This window comes from Phalaenopsis equestris, unplaced genomic scaffold (assembly GCF_001263595.1).
Source record: "Phalaenopsis equestris unplaced genomic scaffold, ASM126359v1 Scaffold000428, whole genome shotgun sequence".
NCBI classification, from domain to species: domain Eukaryota; kingdom Viridiplantae; phylum Streptophyta; class Magnoliopsida; order Asparagales; family Orchidaceae; genus Phalaenopsis; species Phalaenopsis equestris.
The window spans coordinates 5242056-5258438 of NW_018164869.1; the positions used below are offsets into that span (position 1 = coordinate 5242056).

Consider the following 16383-nt stretch of genomic DNA (forward strand, 5'->3'; position numbering starts at 1 on the left):
ACGCGCACCCAAGCAATAAACAGTAAAGAACACTCCATATATATATATATATATATATATATAAAAGAAGCATTTCGCATAAGCACATGCAAGTTATAGCTGTGAAAGAAAAAAATATAGAAAAAAAGAGAAGTATAGCTGGAAGAGTTTAAAATATATGATATTATGAAGTTAATGTGATTACATAATAAGGAAATATATATTATATATTTATACAATAATAATAAATTAGTAGTAAAATTATAACGGATAGGTTATGATGGATAGTGTTGTATTAATTAATTAATGTGCCTTTTAATAAATTGGTATTAAACAAATTAATTATACTATCAATAGTTAATCTTAAAATATAATTAATATAAAATAATTATATACCTCTATTAAATTTACATAATTAAATAAGTTTCAGTCAACCGAATTTCAATTAATCATTATATTTGTATCAAAAAAAATGTGTCAGTAGTAATTTCAAATATATCTCATGACTGGCAGAATAAATAGACACGGCCTTATTGAACCCACCTAGAATGACTTGGGAACACACGCTTAATCGGTCGTCTACTGTCCATCGAGCGGACGGTACTTCCAACTTTCAAGGTAGATAAGAGTAGATTATCTCTCAAAGGATCTACCTAATCCGACTCGCATGAAAGAGCCTAGTGCCCTCCACTCAGACTCTGATCAGACCGGGTGAGCAGGGTAAATTATCTGGTTCTAGAGCAGTTAGTATCAGTTCTCAGCAAATGGCCGCTCGGCCAAATCCCAGCCTAACTAGACCATGTCAGCCGCCTGACTTTTTACGGCCGAACATCCGTAGGACACCCGGGTCATGATTATGTATAGATCAAAATACCCTCGACGTACCTAATATTATATATCATATATATTCTAAAGATATATATATTTTTTAATTTACTAATCCCAACAGTTTCTGACAGGCAACCGAATTTGGATTATTCGTAAAGAGAGTGCGGCCACCACACCCCAAATTGTGACCTGTTAATTTAAAAATATTAATTTATGTTCAACGGGCGCGTGATCTATTTTTTAATTTCTGATGATCTCAACATTTGCTCAGCTTCGCACATTTCAATTTGCAAGCTTTCAATAAATTACATTTTAATGCTCAATAATTTTGGTAGAGTAATAATGCAGAAAAAATATTGAAGAAATAAGATTAAAAAAAAAGGGACTCTTTTTATGTAAAATGTAATTATAAATATCAAAGTTTTGATGTTGTGCATGAAATTATCTCAATTCAAAATAGAGTATGTTGATCATCACTCAAGTCATTGACTTTAAGATAATCAAATTAAGATCTTGATTCTTAATTTAGGCTGTGGTTGGGCCATTTTATCCGCTGCGGTAGCGTTTTGAGAACGTCACATCACCGTTTGGAAACTGCATTTGAGCAACTTGTACGAAAACTCAGTTGGTTTTTTACATTAAATGCAGAAAGCCCCGAGGTCCAGATAAGCGGCTTATCTGGCTAAGCGCAAGTTTCCCCAAACACACCCTTAGTATCATTTTTCAACGCAACATATAAAAATGCAAGTGCCAGTTCTATTTTTTACGTGAAAATATATCTTGTTTGGCTGCAAGAGCCATAATTGTTCTACAACAATAATAGTTATAGTCATTGTTGGTTGCACCAATTATTGGTGGTGGACATTTCCCAAATAATACTTGGACGTTCTCTTACCCAAAATATATCTAGATTCATGCATGATCATAACTAAATAATCTAAGTGCTAATTTTATAAATATTAATATTTTGAATGCTAAGTATATAATAATCTCTAAATTTTATTACCATATATATATATATATATATATATATATATATATATATTACATTTCCCCAATTGTAAATGGTATAAAGCGAGCTATCAAACATCAGAAAAATGTAAACCTGGCTCTAGAGATGTTTCTAATATCTTAAGGTGTTATGCAATATTTTATATCATAATATAAATAAATTATTACATTAAATTTTTTTATGGAGGATTTACTAAATAAACATATTACTATAATCGTATTTCTTATAAGGATTTTTTCTTTAGATGTTATTTAGCTAAAAAAAAATTAAGAAAAAAAAAAATCAAACAACTAGCAAGATTAAAGTTGATTGAGATGGCCGTAGCTTTTTAAGAAAATAACTTCTTAAAAAGCTGCAGTGAGAATTATAAATATATGTTTTCTGATTGAAAAGAAGAGTCTTCCATCACAGAAACTTCTAGAAAATAGGTCTATGCAAAAATAACGAGGAAGCGTAAAAATTCACATGACAATAATCAAGCACAAAAGATTTAGACGGTTAGATGTTGAATTGATTCGCCTGCGTCAAAAAAATAAATAAATAAATTTGATTTATAATAGGTTAATGAAAAAATTACCATTTAAAAAAAATAAAATCTAAAATTAGGAAAAAAAAAAAGGTATGAAGTTGACTGGCCATAATGAAATTAAAAAATATAATAAGTGGAAAGATATTGAAAGAAATATATACAACACAATGAAAATTTTCATAACACCAAAAAAAAAAATTAAATAAATAAAAAAAAGAGGTCAAAAAAATAAATAAATTAAACTAACAAATAATGAAATTAAGAAGAAAATTGAAAGTAAGGGCTCATTTGGGACAGCTTATAAGTGCGGCGACGTTTTTGAAAACACAGACATGTTCAGACAAATTATATAAAAATGGCCATGAGGGATACTTGGATATAAATATAAGTTCAATAACAGCTGGTTAAATTTTTTAATTTAAAAATTCTGCCACATATACCATGACTGTTACAATATTAATGCACCTTGTCAAAGAAGCTATGGCTCTTACCAACTTTTTTCGAAAAAATAAAATAAAAATTAATTTCATCAGCCTTAACATTCAACTCACCGGATCTTGAAGCATTGAACAATTTATTTTTCTAATGTTATTTTTTTTTTTTCTTATCTAACTTTTAAATTTTTACAATTTCACATCACATAAAAATATTATAACTCTTAATTTTTCAAAAATAAAAATAGATTTTAATGCATAAGATTTGTGATATTAATATATTATGCATATAAAAGTTGTGAAGATGGAAGTCAAAGAAATTTTGTTGTTGATTATTGTCTTAGCGTGATACGAAGATTCAACACTCATTCAAAAAAGAAATATCAACTAATAGTAATACTAGAAGTTTTTATATGGAATAACTAGAAAAAAAAAATAAAAAATGTTTACAATTTTCAACCGTTTGTCCCATAAACAGAAAAAGATTTACTAGTTTTTAGTTATTAAAATATTGAGGCGACTGATAATAATTGACGACATCCGATCGGTGGTGGTCGACGGTGACGGTAGTGATCGACAACAATCAATGGTGGTCTACAGAGATTGGTGGTAGTCGATGGTTTTCGTTGGTGATCGACGAGAGCCGACAGTCGATGAGAGTCGGCGATGGTCGAGAATGGTGCTGTACTTTTAATTTCTTCTCAAGCCTCAAGTTAACCTCTCAGTGTTATGAGATGGATGTGACTTTATTTAAGTAGTTATAGGTGTAATTAATGCATGAATATGACTAGCTTTGATCGAACGGTTCAAATGACTTCCCTTTATCAAACGACATTTGATGAACTTTTGAGCGTATTAATGATGTTAGAATTGAGTGATATTGGGATCGTTGGATTCTCTTGTCAAGACGCTCAATTTGTCTATAGATTTGTTTGAATGAACTTCCAAATGTGTCTAGAAAAACTTCCAAAAACAGTTTAATGACTTAATTTGGGTTTAATTTGGTTTGTGTTTGACCAATTTTGGTATTATTGAGTTTCTCTCATCGAGCCGGTCACTTTGACTGTAACTCTGCTAAAATCAAAGCTCGGGATGGCTTCTAATTGAAGTTTGAATGTCTCTTGTTCAAAATATTGCTCGAGATCTATCTTATGCATTAAGATTCGTGTTGTATGATGAAATTTTATTCATGGCATATCAATAATATTATTTTTTATCGATTCAATAAATAAAATTTTAATTCAAGATTATTTTTTTGAATATTTTCAATAATATTTTAAATAAAAATTTAAGAGATGACATTTTTGTATTTACAATATAAATTTATTATTTTTTATGATTAGATCAAAATTTAAAAATTAAAATTGAATAATATGTGAACTAATCATTGTTTTAGAAATCGGGCCAATTCAAATCCGATTCCAACCGGTTCAATCCCATGTATATTCTGAAATGAATCTAAACTTTAAAATATTGAATAATCAATTTATAATTAAACCTGTCGAGCCGACCGGTCTTAAAAAAATTTAGATATGTATATTTATAAGAATTGTGTGGTAAAATCTCTATTTAGAAAATCTAACCGAATCGACCCGTTTGACTGTGAATCAACCGGTGCTCCTATTCCACCATGAACCGACAGGTGATCCGGTTCAGACTGACTTAAAAATCGCCCCCACATTGAAACAGATTGAACCAACCATTTTAACCCCGTAACCATAAATTGTATTTTCATACATTTATAAGACCAATTATATGTAATTTAAGTATCTAATGCCTAAACTCTACTTTTTTATATATATATACCACTCAAATCACTCATATCACCTCAAACACATTACTACAACAAAGAAATTTAATATAGATACATGCCACAGATTTATATTTATTTACATATCTAACAAATAAACTTCATTTTTTTTTACTTTTATACCATCGAAATCATCTATTTCATATAAAATATTATTATTTAAAAAAATGAATAATAACTTTTTTTGCATAAAAAAAAAATTAAAATGATATATAAAATTGAATTTTTAATATTAGAATTTTTGAATCTTTTTATCGCTTCAATCTTTATGGTTCCGTAATTAGCTTATTTACCCAAAGCTGTATGTTTCCTCTGCTCTGTCAGGATTTCCTATAAACTGCCCTACCAATCTCTCATTGTCTCCGATCTTGAGAGATCTCTCCTTCTTTCCGCCATGGCTCACCTAATAGATCTCCAAAACATTAATCTCTCAGATAATACAGAGAAAATCATAGCAGAGTACATATGGTTAGCTATTTTCCACTTCTCGACTTGGATCTCTTTCTTTTCTTCCCTTTCCGATTCAAATTTTTTGAATCCTGAGTAGATATTTTCGGTTTTCTTTTGAGATTTTGTGATGACAAGATATTTTTTCTTTATAAAAATTTTATCTTCTTAAAAATCTCGCGGCGAGTGTAGCGATCTTTATTTTTTCTGAGTTTGCATTTCAAATATTTGTACTTTTGTGTTGTTTTTATTCATTATTTTCGTGAATATTTTCATGAGCGGTCCTTTTTCTAGGGTTTCTGCATGGATTTTGGCTTACCGGAAGCTTTTATGCTTTCTTCTTTGCTTGATTTCAATGGAGATTTCACTCTTCATTTATTTATTTTCTAATGCCACTTATATCTTTCTGCTTTGCAAAATCTGCAGGATTGGAGGATCTGGTATGGATTTGAGGAGCAAAGCTAGGGTAATTTTTTTTTATTTTGTGATTTTAATATGATTTCATTTTTTATTTTTTATTTTTGCATATTTTAATCATATGGTTATATGTAACTTTATCTTTTTTTTGCAGACTCTTCCAGGACCTGTGAGTGATCCTGCCAAGCTTCCAAAATGGAACTATGATGGATCGAGTACAGGCCAAGCTCCTGGGGATGATAGTGAAGTGATTTTGCAGTAAGTTTCATCTTCTCTTCTCAAGTTTTAAAAAGTTTTTGTTATGTTTTTCTTATGATCTATTTCATATTTATAAATTTATGTTTTTTTTTTTGTAAATTTTGTTATTTGCAGTCCTCAGGCCATCTTTAAGGATCCTTTTAGGAAAGGCAATAATATTCTGGTGAGATTTATTATTTCATTACGCCTTATAGTTATCTATTAACTTTGGTTTCATCATGGCTTACAGTTTTTCTTTCTTAGATACAGTAATAAAATACACCATAATTCTTCCTCCTAAATTTTGATGTTTATTTATTTGGTGTCACAAACACGTCAAATATGTCAAGGTGTAGTTTAGTTTAGGAGATTTAATATTGGTGGTATCTTTGATGTAATGTTATAATGATTTATTTATTATAAGCAAATTTCAAGGTTTAGATGTTAGATATGTAAATACTTAAAAATTATGTGGTACGGATGCAAATCATAATAATTATAAATTCTCCTTTTAAGATTTGAAATAAAAAAGTTGAACCTTAATTTTGATTTATTTTTCAAATTGGGTGGAGAATTATGCATATTGCCGTCTTGCCTGAGAGAAAATGTTACATCAGGACTCCGTACGTAAATGACATAAATTGCGTCCAATGGTGGGGCGTCACATGTCAAGTAGGTCCCATCACAATACACAGACATTGGCTAGTGTGGAAAGCGGTGGGGCTCACTTGACACGTGGAGCCCCATCATTGGACTCTGGATACATCCGGAGTTCGTATGCAATATTTTTTCCTTGCCTGAGGATATCAAAGCTATATGTGTAAATATTGATTTTCTTAAATTTTTTAGGAAGATGTTCCTTATGTTAACTGACATGGACACGATAAATGCATCCGCACGCCTTTACAATTAAAATTATATATATATAAATATATAGGGGTGTAAACGAGCCGAACACGAGCGAGCCCAGACTCAGCTCGTGTTTTGCTTGTTTGCTTAGCTAGCGAGCCGAACACGAGCCGTTCACGAACAAAGAGTCGTTTTGACAACCCTAATCAGGTAGCCATAAGATGTTAAGGATTGGGGCAAGATTTAAAAATTATTGTTTATATTAAAACATCATTTGAATTTAATTTAATGATTTTTATTCTATTTTCTTAATTAATGCTTAATATATATATATATATATATAGAGAGAGAGAGAGAGAGAGAGAGAGAGAGAGATAGGTTAATATAAGTGAATATAGGGAAATGTTAATCTAAACGAGTATTATGTTGTTTTTTTACATGTGACCCTCTCGTTATAGATATAGGAATATTATCATTGATACATCGTCAACAAATTTTCAATATCATGGACACACACACACACACACACACACACACACACATATACACATACATATATAATTATGCTAACTTTTAAAAATTAAGAGCTCATTTAAGATCACTTTTATTTTCTCTTTTAGTTGATATAATTTTTATATATTTTATTTTTAAACTTTAAGAACAAACAAATTACATTTAAAAATAATTAAAATATATAAAAGCTAGCATATATTATTTTGTATCACATCAAAATTTAAGTTCTCTTAATCAATCATTCACTAAAAGACATAAAATGATCATTGGCTTATTTGAAACCGAATTCTTATGTATTTACATATCTTAAACCTAAATTATGATTTTTCTTATATGTCCCCCAAATCTTTTATATCAAATCTAATATGCCACTATTTCCAATTTTAAAAAGTGAAATACACATTTTCATATCTATGTAAGGTGACAAATATGTAAACTTTGAAATTTAGGTTTACATAGAAATTGATTGATATGTGTTTAAATATTTCTTCAATTTTACTTACAAATACAGATTTTTAATTATAGTCAAAAGAATATTTTTTCAGAAAATTTTTAATTCATTAATTTATGACACGTGTGTCCTGCGCGTCCTGTATGTGTCCTTTTCTAATATTATTTGAATCAGATATTTCTATGTTGTGAACGTGTCCGATGCGTGCCCGACACTGCACGACTTCTTAATTAGAAGTCTCATTGCATCACAGGTTATACCTAAGTGGAAATTAGGTTATAAATTGGTTATTAAAGTGTGTTTCGAACTCCATCTTCTAATTTAGAAACTCTCTACTATTCTACAGACATTTCACTGTACATGTTGATTTATCTTACAAATTTGGGCATTATAATATGCGGAAAATCCCTCATATGTGAGGTCATGGCTTCTTTTTATATTGTGATAATTCATCGGGGTTATATATTTATCTACTTATTTTATATATTTTATATATTTTATATGATTAATTTATATAACCTTTAATTTTGTCCTCACCGGTTGTTGGATAACATCTCTATTTTTTTTCTTAAAAATAAAATTTTTGATTTATCTTAGTTCTTGTCTGTTTGGATTTTGTTACATATATATTTATCTATACGTTGAATAAAAGAATAATTTTGATTTTTGATTGATAATTTTGTCTGCTAACCAATGATTTTGCCATAAAATGCTTTTTGATACTTGAAACTGATTGGAAGAAATGTAAGTATTCATAAATTCGCCCTTTTATCATCTTGTTTTAGCATTGTGGTTAAATTCCTATTAAGCATGTTTAATAATGGCATTTACCTTTCATTTTACAACAATAAAAAGTAGAGGAACTTCGGTGGGAATGCACTAAGGGCTGTCTCATTTCATTTCATTGCTAGAAGTTAAAAATCATAACACTACCATTGCCAGGTCCCAAGCCCCGAATGTGAAAAGTGGAGGGTTGCGTTATGTGATCGGCAACCAACTTAAAATTTGTCGAAAAATCATGACATAAATCATTGTAGATGTTTTAGATTAGACTTATGTTAAGAATGACAAAGGTAGACATAGAAAGACTTGAACATATTGTATAAAAAATGATCTTAATTTATTAGATTAAATGAAACTATGACATTCAATAGGACGCTATAGAGAAAAAGGATTTATGTAGCCGACCTCGTTTAGTGGGATAAAGGCTTGCTGTTGTTGCTCCTGCTAGAAGTTTAAAATCATGTTTTAAATAACTATAGATTTTCTAAATTTTGCCATTTGTTGGATATAATTACAATTGAACTTTGATTTCAATTCAAAAACCATAAAATATATGAATTTGTATTGACACCTAAAATAAGTGACAATAAAATCATTATTTTTGAAATGTAGTTTTAAGCGACGATTTACCTATATTTTACTCAATTTCTATGTAGTTACATATCTAACACCTAAACTTCAATTTTTACATGTATGCCACCTTACCTTATGCATTAAAAGGTTTATTTCACTTTTTAAAAGTTATTATAGTGATATTTTGATATGATATAAAAGATTTGGGTGGTAGGAATGTAAAAAACATAGTCTAGGTGTGTTGGGTATGTAAATACGTAGGACTTGGGCGGCATGTATGGGAAATTCTCCATTTTTTATTTAGAAGCCCAGAGTGCAATTCAATGATGTTAAGATTGACAGCGACATATATGAAAGCCTGGATAAGTGCTGATGAAAAAGCTATTATGAAAATGACAAAATTATAAAATTTAATTGTGTATAACAATAAATAAACGTGTATTTATGCAAGTCGACAACATATTAAAAATGTCCCTTCAATTGTACGTAACATTTTTTGTAATTGAACTGTTGACCTTTTTAGCTTTAGTGTTTTGTTTTCTTATATGATTTATTCGTTGGATTATTTTATCATATAGGTTATATGTGACTGCTACACTCCGGCGGGAGAGCCTATTCCAACCAACAAAAGAAACAGTGCTGCAAAAATTTTTAATCATCCTGATGTAAAGGCTGAAGAGCCATGGTAAAATTATTTTTTTTATGAGTCATGTTTCCTGTTTAGTTAAATAAAATAAATTGTTTCATAATTTTTGCAATTTTTATTTCTCTAGGTATGGAATTGAACAAGAATATACACTCCTTCAGAAAGATGTTAAGTGGCCACTTGGTTGGCCTGTTGGTGGCTTCCCTGGTCCTCAGGTAATTAGTTAATTTACATTCTATTAAAATGTGTGAAATTTTGGGTTTAATCTTACAATGGATGGTTGAAAAATATGTTCGTGAGTAATATATTTAATGGATTTTTTAGAATTTTTTTTATTTTTAAATTATTGGTTTTTGTTTCTAAAAGAATGCCTTTTTGTTGTCTTTTTTACATATTTTGATTTTTTGTTTTAAAAATTACTCAAAACAACTTTTAGATATTTGGAGAGTTTTCAGAAGAAACAATCATATTTTATTTAAACTTAGTAAATGTGTTTTGTTTTGGATTAGAATTTAGACAAAGTAAAATAAAACAAAAAATAGATAACAGGAAATAGAACTGATCCCTTATTTAAAGATTAGCTGTCAGGCTTAGACTTATGCTTTTTGGCTAGAAATGGATTGAATCCCTCTTTATCTCACCTTCTCTAACATGTTGGTGAGAGCTTATGCTTTTGCATAAATTTTTCAAAAGAAGTTATGCTCATGGAAAATTTTCATTTTGGATGTTCATTATGTTGTTATCTGTCTCATTCGGAGAGCTGATGTGCTGCCTCAAATGAAAAATATGATGATTTCATTTCATATTCAACATAAATAGTTTCATTTTTTACTTTTTTTTGTCCAAATATATCTGTATCTTTCACAAGTCAAATTTTTTTAAAATTTTAAAATTAGCTTTTTCTTATCTATTGCTTGGTAATTCAAGCAATTCCTTTCTTATCTGCAATGCAACTACTGATAATTGATTGCTTAAAGCTGCTGCTACCTGGCAAGTAACAGTTTCATATGTTAAATTTAGGTTCATTTATAATATTCTTATATTTAATTGTTTTCTAATGTAATTTAAGCTTCTATAAATAAAATAAATCTTCATATATAAGCTGATGTGTATATCTCCCTAATTCTTTTCCCGATTCGTTTCATAATTTTTCACTCACGCTCTACAATTTTGAATGGAACTTTGAGTAATGTGTAATGTATGAGAGTTTTGTATTAGGGTCCCTACTATTGCTCAGTGGGCGCCGATAAATCATTCGGACGCGACATTGTTGATGCTCATTATAAGGCTTGTCTATATGCCGGCGTTAACATTAGTGGCATCAATGGAGAGGTGATGCCTGGTCAGGTAATCAGTTGCCTTTTTTTGTTTCTTTTCCAAATTACTAATAATAATGGCTTTAACGGCTATTTTTTGTTGGTTTCAAATTTGAAAACCATGTATATTTGCAGTGGGAGTTTCAAGTTGGTCCATGTGTTGGAATTTCGGCTGGTGATCAGTTGTGGGTTGCTCGATATTTACTTGAGGTAAATACTTATATTTTTTTTTGTTTTTTACCCATTTTTCATGCATAAGTTTATGGTACCGAATAGTTATAAATGTAAATAGAAAAGTTTTGGTGATAGATATGTAATTCATAAGAAGTGTGAGGTATGTATGTACATTTCCCTTTATTTTATATGGAAAACATGCTTAGGAATTTATCTATTATTACGTATTTTCTCTTAAAAAGATAGACTTAAAGCATTGTTTCTGACTAGCTTTTTTTAAAAAAATGTAAACAGAGAATTACTGAGATTGCCGGTGTGGTTCTTACCTTTGATCCAAAGCCCATTCAGGTTTGCTATTTGAATAAGAAATATGTAGCTATTTATCATAGTGAAATTAATATTGTTTTCTATAGTTTCATAACTTGTGTATTATATCAAATGGTGCTTTCAGGGAGACTGGAATGGAGCTGGTGCTCATACTAACTATAGGTAAAATTTTCAATTACATCTATTATTTTCTGCTTAGTTTAAAAAATTATTTCTTTTTTATTATTTAGAATGTTTTGATTTTCTGATTTTGGGGGTTTCTATTTTCAGCACCAAGTCAATGAGGAATGAAGGAGGCTTCGACGTCATAAAAAAAGCGATCGAAAAACTCAGCCTTAAGCATAAGGAACACATTTCTGCCTATGGCGAAGGCAATGAACGCCGCCTCACAGGGAAGCACGAAACTGCTGATATCAACACTTTCTCATGGGTATGTTCTTGAATTTCATAATCATGATATTAAATTCTTTTTTTTATTCAACTTCAAATATTATTTTTGCTTGCAGGGCGTTGCGAATCGTGGGGCTTCCGTTCGTGTTGGCCGTGAAACTGAGAAAGAAGGAAAAGGTCAGTTCTTAGTTTTTTAAATTTTTTTTAAATTTCTTTTGAAGTTTCATTTAGGTTTAAGTCTTCATTATACTCTTACTAATTATCATCATTACTCAAATCCTTAACATCACATGAAAATATCGCAAATATTATTTCTTAAAAGTAAAATACATATTTTCATTCATATATTTATGAACCAAATGCGTTGTAAGTGTAAATATTAAACTTTATGTAAATGCATAAGAACTGAAAGATGCTCATTGTAATTGAAAACAACTTGAAATGTGCATTATATTAAGCACTTTATTTTTATTTCCAGGCTATTTTGAGGATAGGAGGCCGGCTTCAAATATGGATCCCTACGTTGTTACATCTATGATCGCAGAGACTACCATACTGTGGAAGCATAATTAAGAGAGCATACATATCTCCCATTATTTCATCCATCTAATTCATGTTTTGTGTTCTTTGCATATGAACCAAATCATTATCAATTTGATTTGGTCTTCATTATTGCCTGCTTTATCTTTCACCATTTTCCTTCCTGGGAGAGTGGATTTTTACTTTGCAGCATTGGTTTTCATTTGTCATGCTTCGAATACTGTTTTCTTATGGTGGTGTAATGAATACTTTTACTGTGGCTATAATGCAGTTTCTTTCTTTATTCTCTTTTAGAATAAATGGCTTTTATTTATTTATTTTTGAAATTTTTATGAAGATCATAAACGTATAATATGATATCTTCACCATTTAATTCTGTATATTTTAATAAATGGCTTTAATTGTATGCAGTGTTACATGGCTCTAAAGTATACATTAATTCTGTATATTCTTTTGGAATCTACTTTTTCCAAAAGAATATATATTTATAATTTATTACACATTTGCAAAATCAATCTTTTATAAGACCAGAGGATGAAAATGCAAAATAACTTTTAAGGCTCTTCTTCTTTAGCTCTGGGGTAAAGGGTTTTAATGGCTTCTCTTCTTAGAAAGACAATGGGACTGTCTTTGTTTCTTGTGTTGGTGAGCTTGAAACTTAGTTTTGGGGCTGTATATGAGGTTGGGGATGATAAAGGTTGGACTGTGAATGATAAGTCTTACTACACTGGTTGGGCAAAATCAAAGAAATTTCATGTGGGGGATGTACTTTGTAAGTATTGGTTTTTTTACTATTTTTTATTTTAATCATGATAAACTTTTTTTTTCTATGAAGTATTGTTTTTTTTTTTAATAGTTTGATTTATTTATATGTGAAATTCTCTTGAAAGAATGGTGAAATATGTGAAATATAATTAAAAAATCATCAAAATATTTTCATAAAATTGCAGAGAAGAAATTTTTTTTAGAAAAATTTTGTTGACAACAAAAAACACTTTATTATAATTAAAATTATTAAAATATAAATATAAATTAATAAAATAAATTATTAAAAATAATACAAATAAAAAATTTAATAACATTAAATTTTAGAAATAATTTTTATATTGTTTAATTTTTTTTAAAAAAAATTAAATTGTAATAAAAAATAATCAAAATTAAAATGTATAAAAATAAGTATATATTATTTTATAATCAATCAATTATTCATTAATAAAATAAAATGATCATTAAATTCTTTGATGTTGAATTCTCATGTATTTATATATCTAACATCAACATTTTGATTTTTCTTTTAGACCATCAAAACCTTTCAGATCACATCTAATATTAAAGTGAAATACACATTTTCATATATATATATATATATATATATATATATATGTACCATATATTTAAAAATTGGAATTTATGTGCTAGATGTATAAATGCATAAAAATTTATGGATATTTTGCATAAAAAATATATATTTTTAATTATAAACATTAAATTTTTTTTAAAAAATTAATTCATTAATTTAGGACAAGTGTGTCCTATGGGATATATATATATATATATATATATATATATATATATATGTATTGTAATATTGTTTAAATCAGTATGTATCGAAGTTGTATTGGTGTCCTCCATGCATCTAATTATAAGTATCATAAAAATATATTTCTTTTCGATTCTATATTTGTGGCCGAATGACACATTGTATTGTATGTAATTATAGAAAAAAATGATGGATAAATAAGCATTTCATTCTTGGATATCAACCCGCATCAGCATGCATGAGATTTAAAAATCAGAACAATTTATTTAAATATTTAATTCCTTTTAGCTTTACTTCTACAATTATTTTGTTGGTAATGCGACTAACTAATTAAGGCGTGCAGTGTTTCGTTACGACAAGCAAATCCACAATGTAGTGCAAGTGGACAAAAAAGGGTATCACAAATGCAATGCGGCAAAGCCGATTGCTGGCTTCAACACAGGCCATGATTCTGTAACCATAAGGTCTGATGAGCACCTGTATTTCATATGTGGAACTCCAGGCCACTGTGAAGCTGGCCAGAAGCTTAGAATCAAAGTGTCCAGATCTAAAGTGCCCGTGGTCGAGCCACCGCCGCCGATAAATCAAGCCAGCTTTGCTCGTGGCGGATCGTGTCCTCTTCTGCTTTGTATTGTAATTTTGGTCATTGGTTTATTTTGAGTCGAGGAATGCAATCATGTGTGTGATGGATTTATAATTGCGTTGATAATTATGCATATTTAAGGGCTTATTTGAAATTAGTTCTATGGTCTGTTTTTTTGAAGTCGGGTGTATTTAGTGTATTTAGGGCTGTCAAAGAGGCCCGTTATTCACTAACAGGTCGTGTTCGGCTCGTTAAGTAGCTCATGTTCAATTCGTTCGTTAAGGATTTGTTTGGGATCACTTTCTGTTTTCTATTCTTAATTTTCGTTTTCATTATATATATTTTTTAATTTTCTATTTTTATTTTTAGAAAATGTGTTTAGTACTGTTATGATTTATTGCTTTTAAAAATAAAAATAAAAAAAAATATTAAACAAGTTCAAGACCCCACTCGGAACCATACGTCTTTCGTTGAAAAGCAGTCGGAACCGCTGTCTGTCTCTGTCATAAATTCATCTACAAGCCTCCGGTCAACTGTCGATCTACTATTGAACCTCTGAATTCGTCTGAAAAGCACGTTGGACCACCTGTTGCAAAAAAAAAAACTGACAGTACAAGCCAGATTTGTTGCTATCAAAGTTTAACCAGGTTCCGATCACAAATCCGAAGATCTGATACTATTTATTATGCTTAAACGAACACAACCACAATCAAACACAAATAATTTACATGGATCAACATTTAGTTGATTCACCTACATCAATGGAGAGAAAAATTTCACTAGCATAGGATGGGGAGAAAGAAAAAAGACTGTGTTACAATTTGTGCACTTTTCACCATAGCTCTCTCATGAACCCTAAGGGCCCGTTTGGGGCAGTTTATTTGGTGCGGTGGCGTTTTGAAAACGCACCTGACCTGTTTGAGTAAACTGCATTTTGACATCTTATGTATTTTCAAAACGCAGAAAACAATGTTTTCACACCGCCCTTGCATTTTCACACCACACCTATGTAGGTGCGGTGGTAGCTTTTCGGCTGTGGTCTGACTTTTAGAAAAAAAATAAAAAATTTGTAACAGTAATCACACCTAGCTTATCAACAGATTAGTTTTAATCAACTTATCAACAAATTATTAACCCAAGTCTCTTTTATAAAGAATGATTAGTGCATTCAAGTAAATAAAATCAAAATACTAAATTACCACTAATTATAAAAAAAAATCATATATACAACAATGCCTACCATTGTTGTAAAATTAATCACGACGTCCCTTTAGAAATCTATAATATTACAATAATTTTTCCTATTTCATAATATGTTGATAAATTAAAAGTTTGGGATGTAAAATCACAATTTGAAGGGGAATTTATTATTACAATCATCATCACGATATCCGTTGGCACCCATTAAGAGTTATTGACTAATTATTTCCCCATCGATCATAATTTTCATCGTAGGAGAAATTTATATCTCTTTTGTGATGAAATGTTCCTAGGTTTTGTTGGGGCAAAGTACAAGAATTACGCGAGTCACTTCAGTAAGGTGGTTGATAGTTTTGTCTTTCAATTAAGAGATCACGTGTTCAATGCCTTCTGTATACGATGGGCGCGAGTTTCCGATTAATTTCACTTAAATTTTCTAAAAAGAGTAAAAAAATTAACTTTAGAAATAGAAGTCATTTGGGGTTCTAGAAATACACAAAACATGCACAATTTGTTTTTTTTTTTTTTTTTGTTGTTCTTGACTTTTTTAACATAATTTAAAAGTTATTATTAAAGGAAATATAGATATATTTAAAACAAAATTACAAGAATTCATCAGACCATTTTGATTTTTTAAATTCTATAAAAAATCTTCTAGGGATCTAGTAGTGATCATAAGTTCTTTTAGTTAGTTTAGATTTTACTACAAACAAGTGTCCACAATATTTATTTTTATTTTCTAGAAAATTTGTTGATTTTCATTTTGAAGAATTTAAGCTCATGAAAGATGATAATTTTCCTCCCC

General features: G+C 29.5%; 2 protein-coding genes across 2 annotated transcripts; both read left to right on the top strand.

Moving 5' to 3' along the window:
* Positions 1-4886: 4886 nt before the first annotated feature.
* Positions 4887-12521, top strand: LOC110027426 (glutamine synthetase cytosolic isozyme 1-1). Its single transcript, XM_020728871.1, has 13 exons — positions 4887-5060; positions 5466-5505; positions 5611-5714; positions 5829-5877; positions 9441-9547; positions 9636-9723; positions 10727-10855; positions 10960-11034; positions 11293-11346; positions 11450-11487; positions 11596-11755; positions 11832-11892; positions 12194-12521. The coding sequence occupies exons 1-13, from the start codon at positions 4987-4989 to the stop codon at positions 12286-12288; spliced, it is 1074 nt and encodes a 357-aa protein (XP_020584530.1). The 5' UTR covers positions 4887-4986; the 3' UTR covers positions 12289-12521.
* Positions 12522-12803: 282 nt separating this feature from the next.
* On the top strand, positions 12804-14456 carry LOC110027462 (mavicyanin-like). The gene is made up of 2 exons (XM_020728906.1): positions 12804-13027; positions 14139-14456. Exons 1-2 carry the CDS (start codon positions 12850-12852, stop codon positions 14453-14455), a joined length of 495 nt encoding a protein of 164 aa, XP_020584565.1. The 5' UTR covers positions 12804-12849; the 3' UTR covers position 14456.
* The last annotated feature ends 1927 nt before the right edge of the window (positions 14457-16383 follow it).

Bases quoted from the DNA above. Each gene is read 5' to 3' on its own strand.
- LOC110027462 (XM_020728906.1), top strand. From the start codon at position 12,850: ATGGCTTCTCTTCTTAGAAAGACAATGGGACTGTCTTTGTTTCTTGTG. The intron at 13,028-14,138 runs GTAAGTATTGGT...TAAGGCGTGCAG, and splicing joins TCATGTGGGGGATGTACTTT to TGTTTCGTTACGACAAGCAA.
- LOC110027426 (XM_020728871.1), top strand. From the start codon at position 4,987: ATGGCTCACCTAATAGATCTCCAAAACATTAATCTCTCAGATAATACA. The intron at 5,506-5,610 runs GTAATTTTTTTT...TTTTTTTTGCAG, and splicing joins ATTTGAGGAGCAAAGCTAGG to ACTCTTCCAGGACCTGTGAG. The intron at 11,488-11,595 runs GTAAAATTTTCA...TTCTATTTTCAG, and splicing joins GGTGCTCATACTAACTATAG to CACCAAGTCAATGAGGAATG.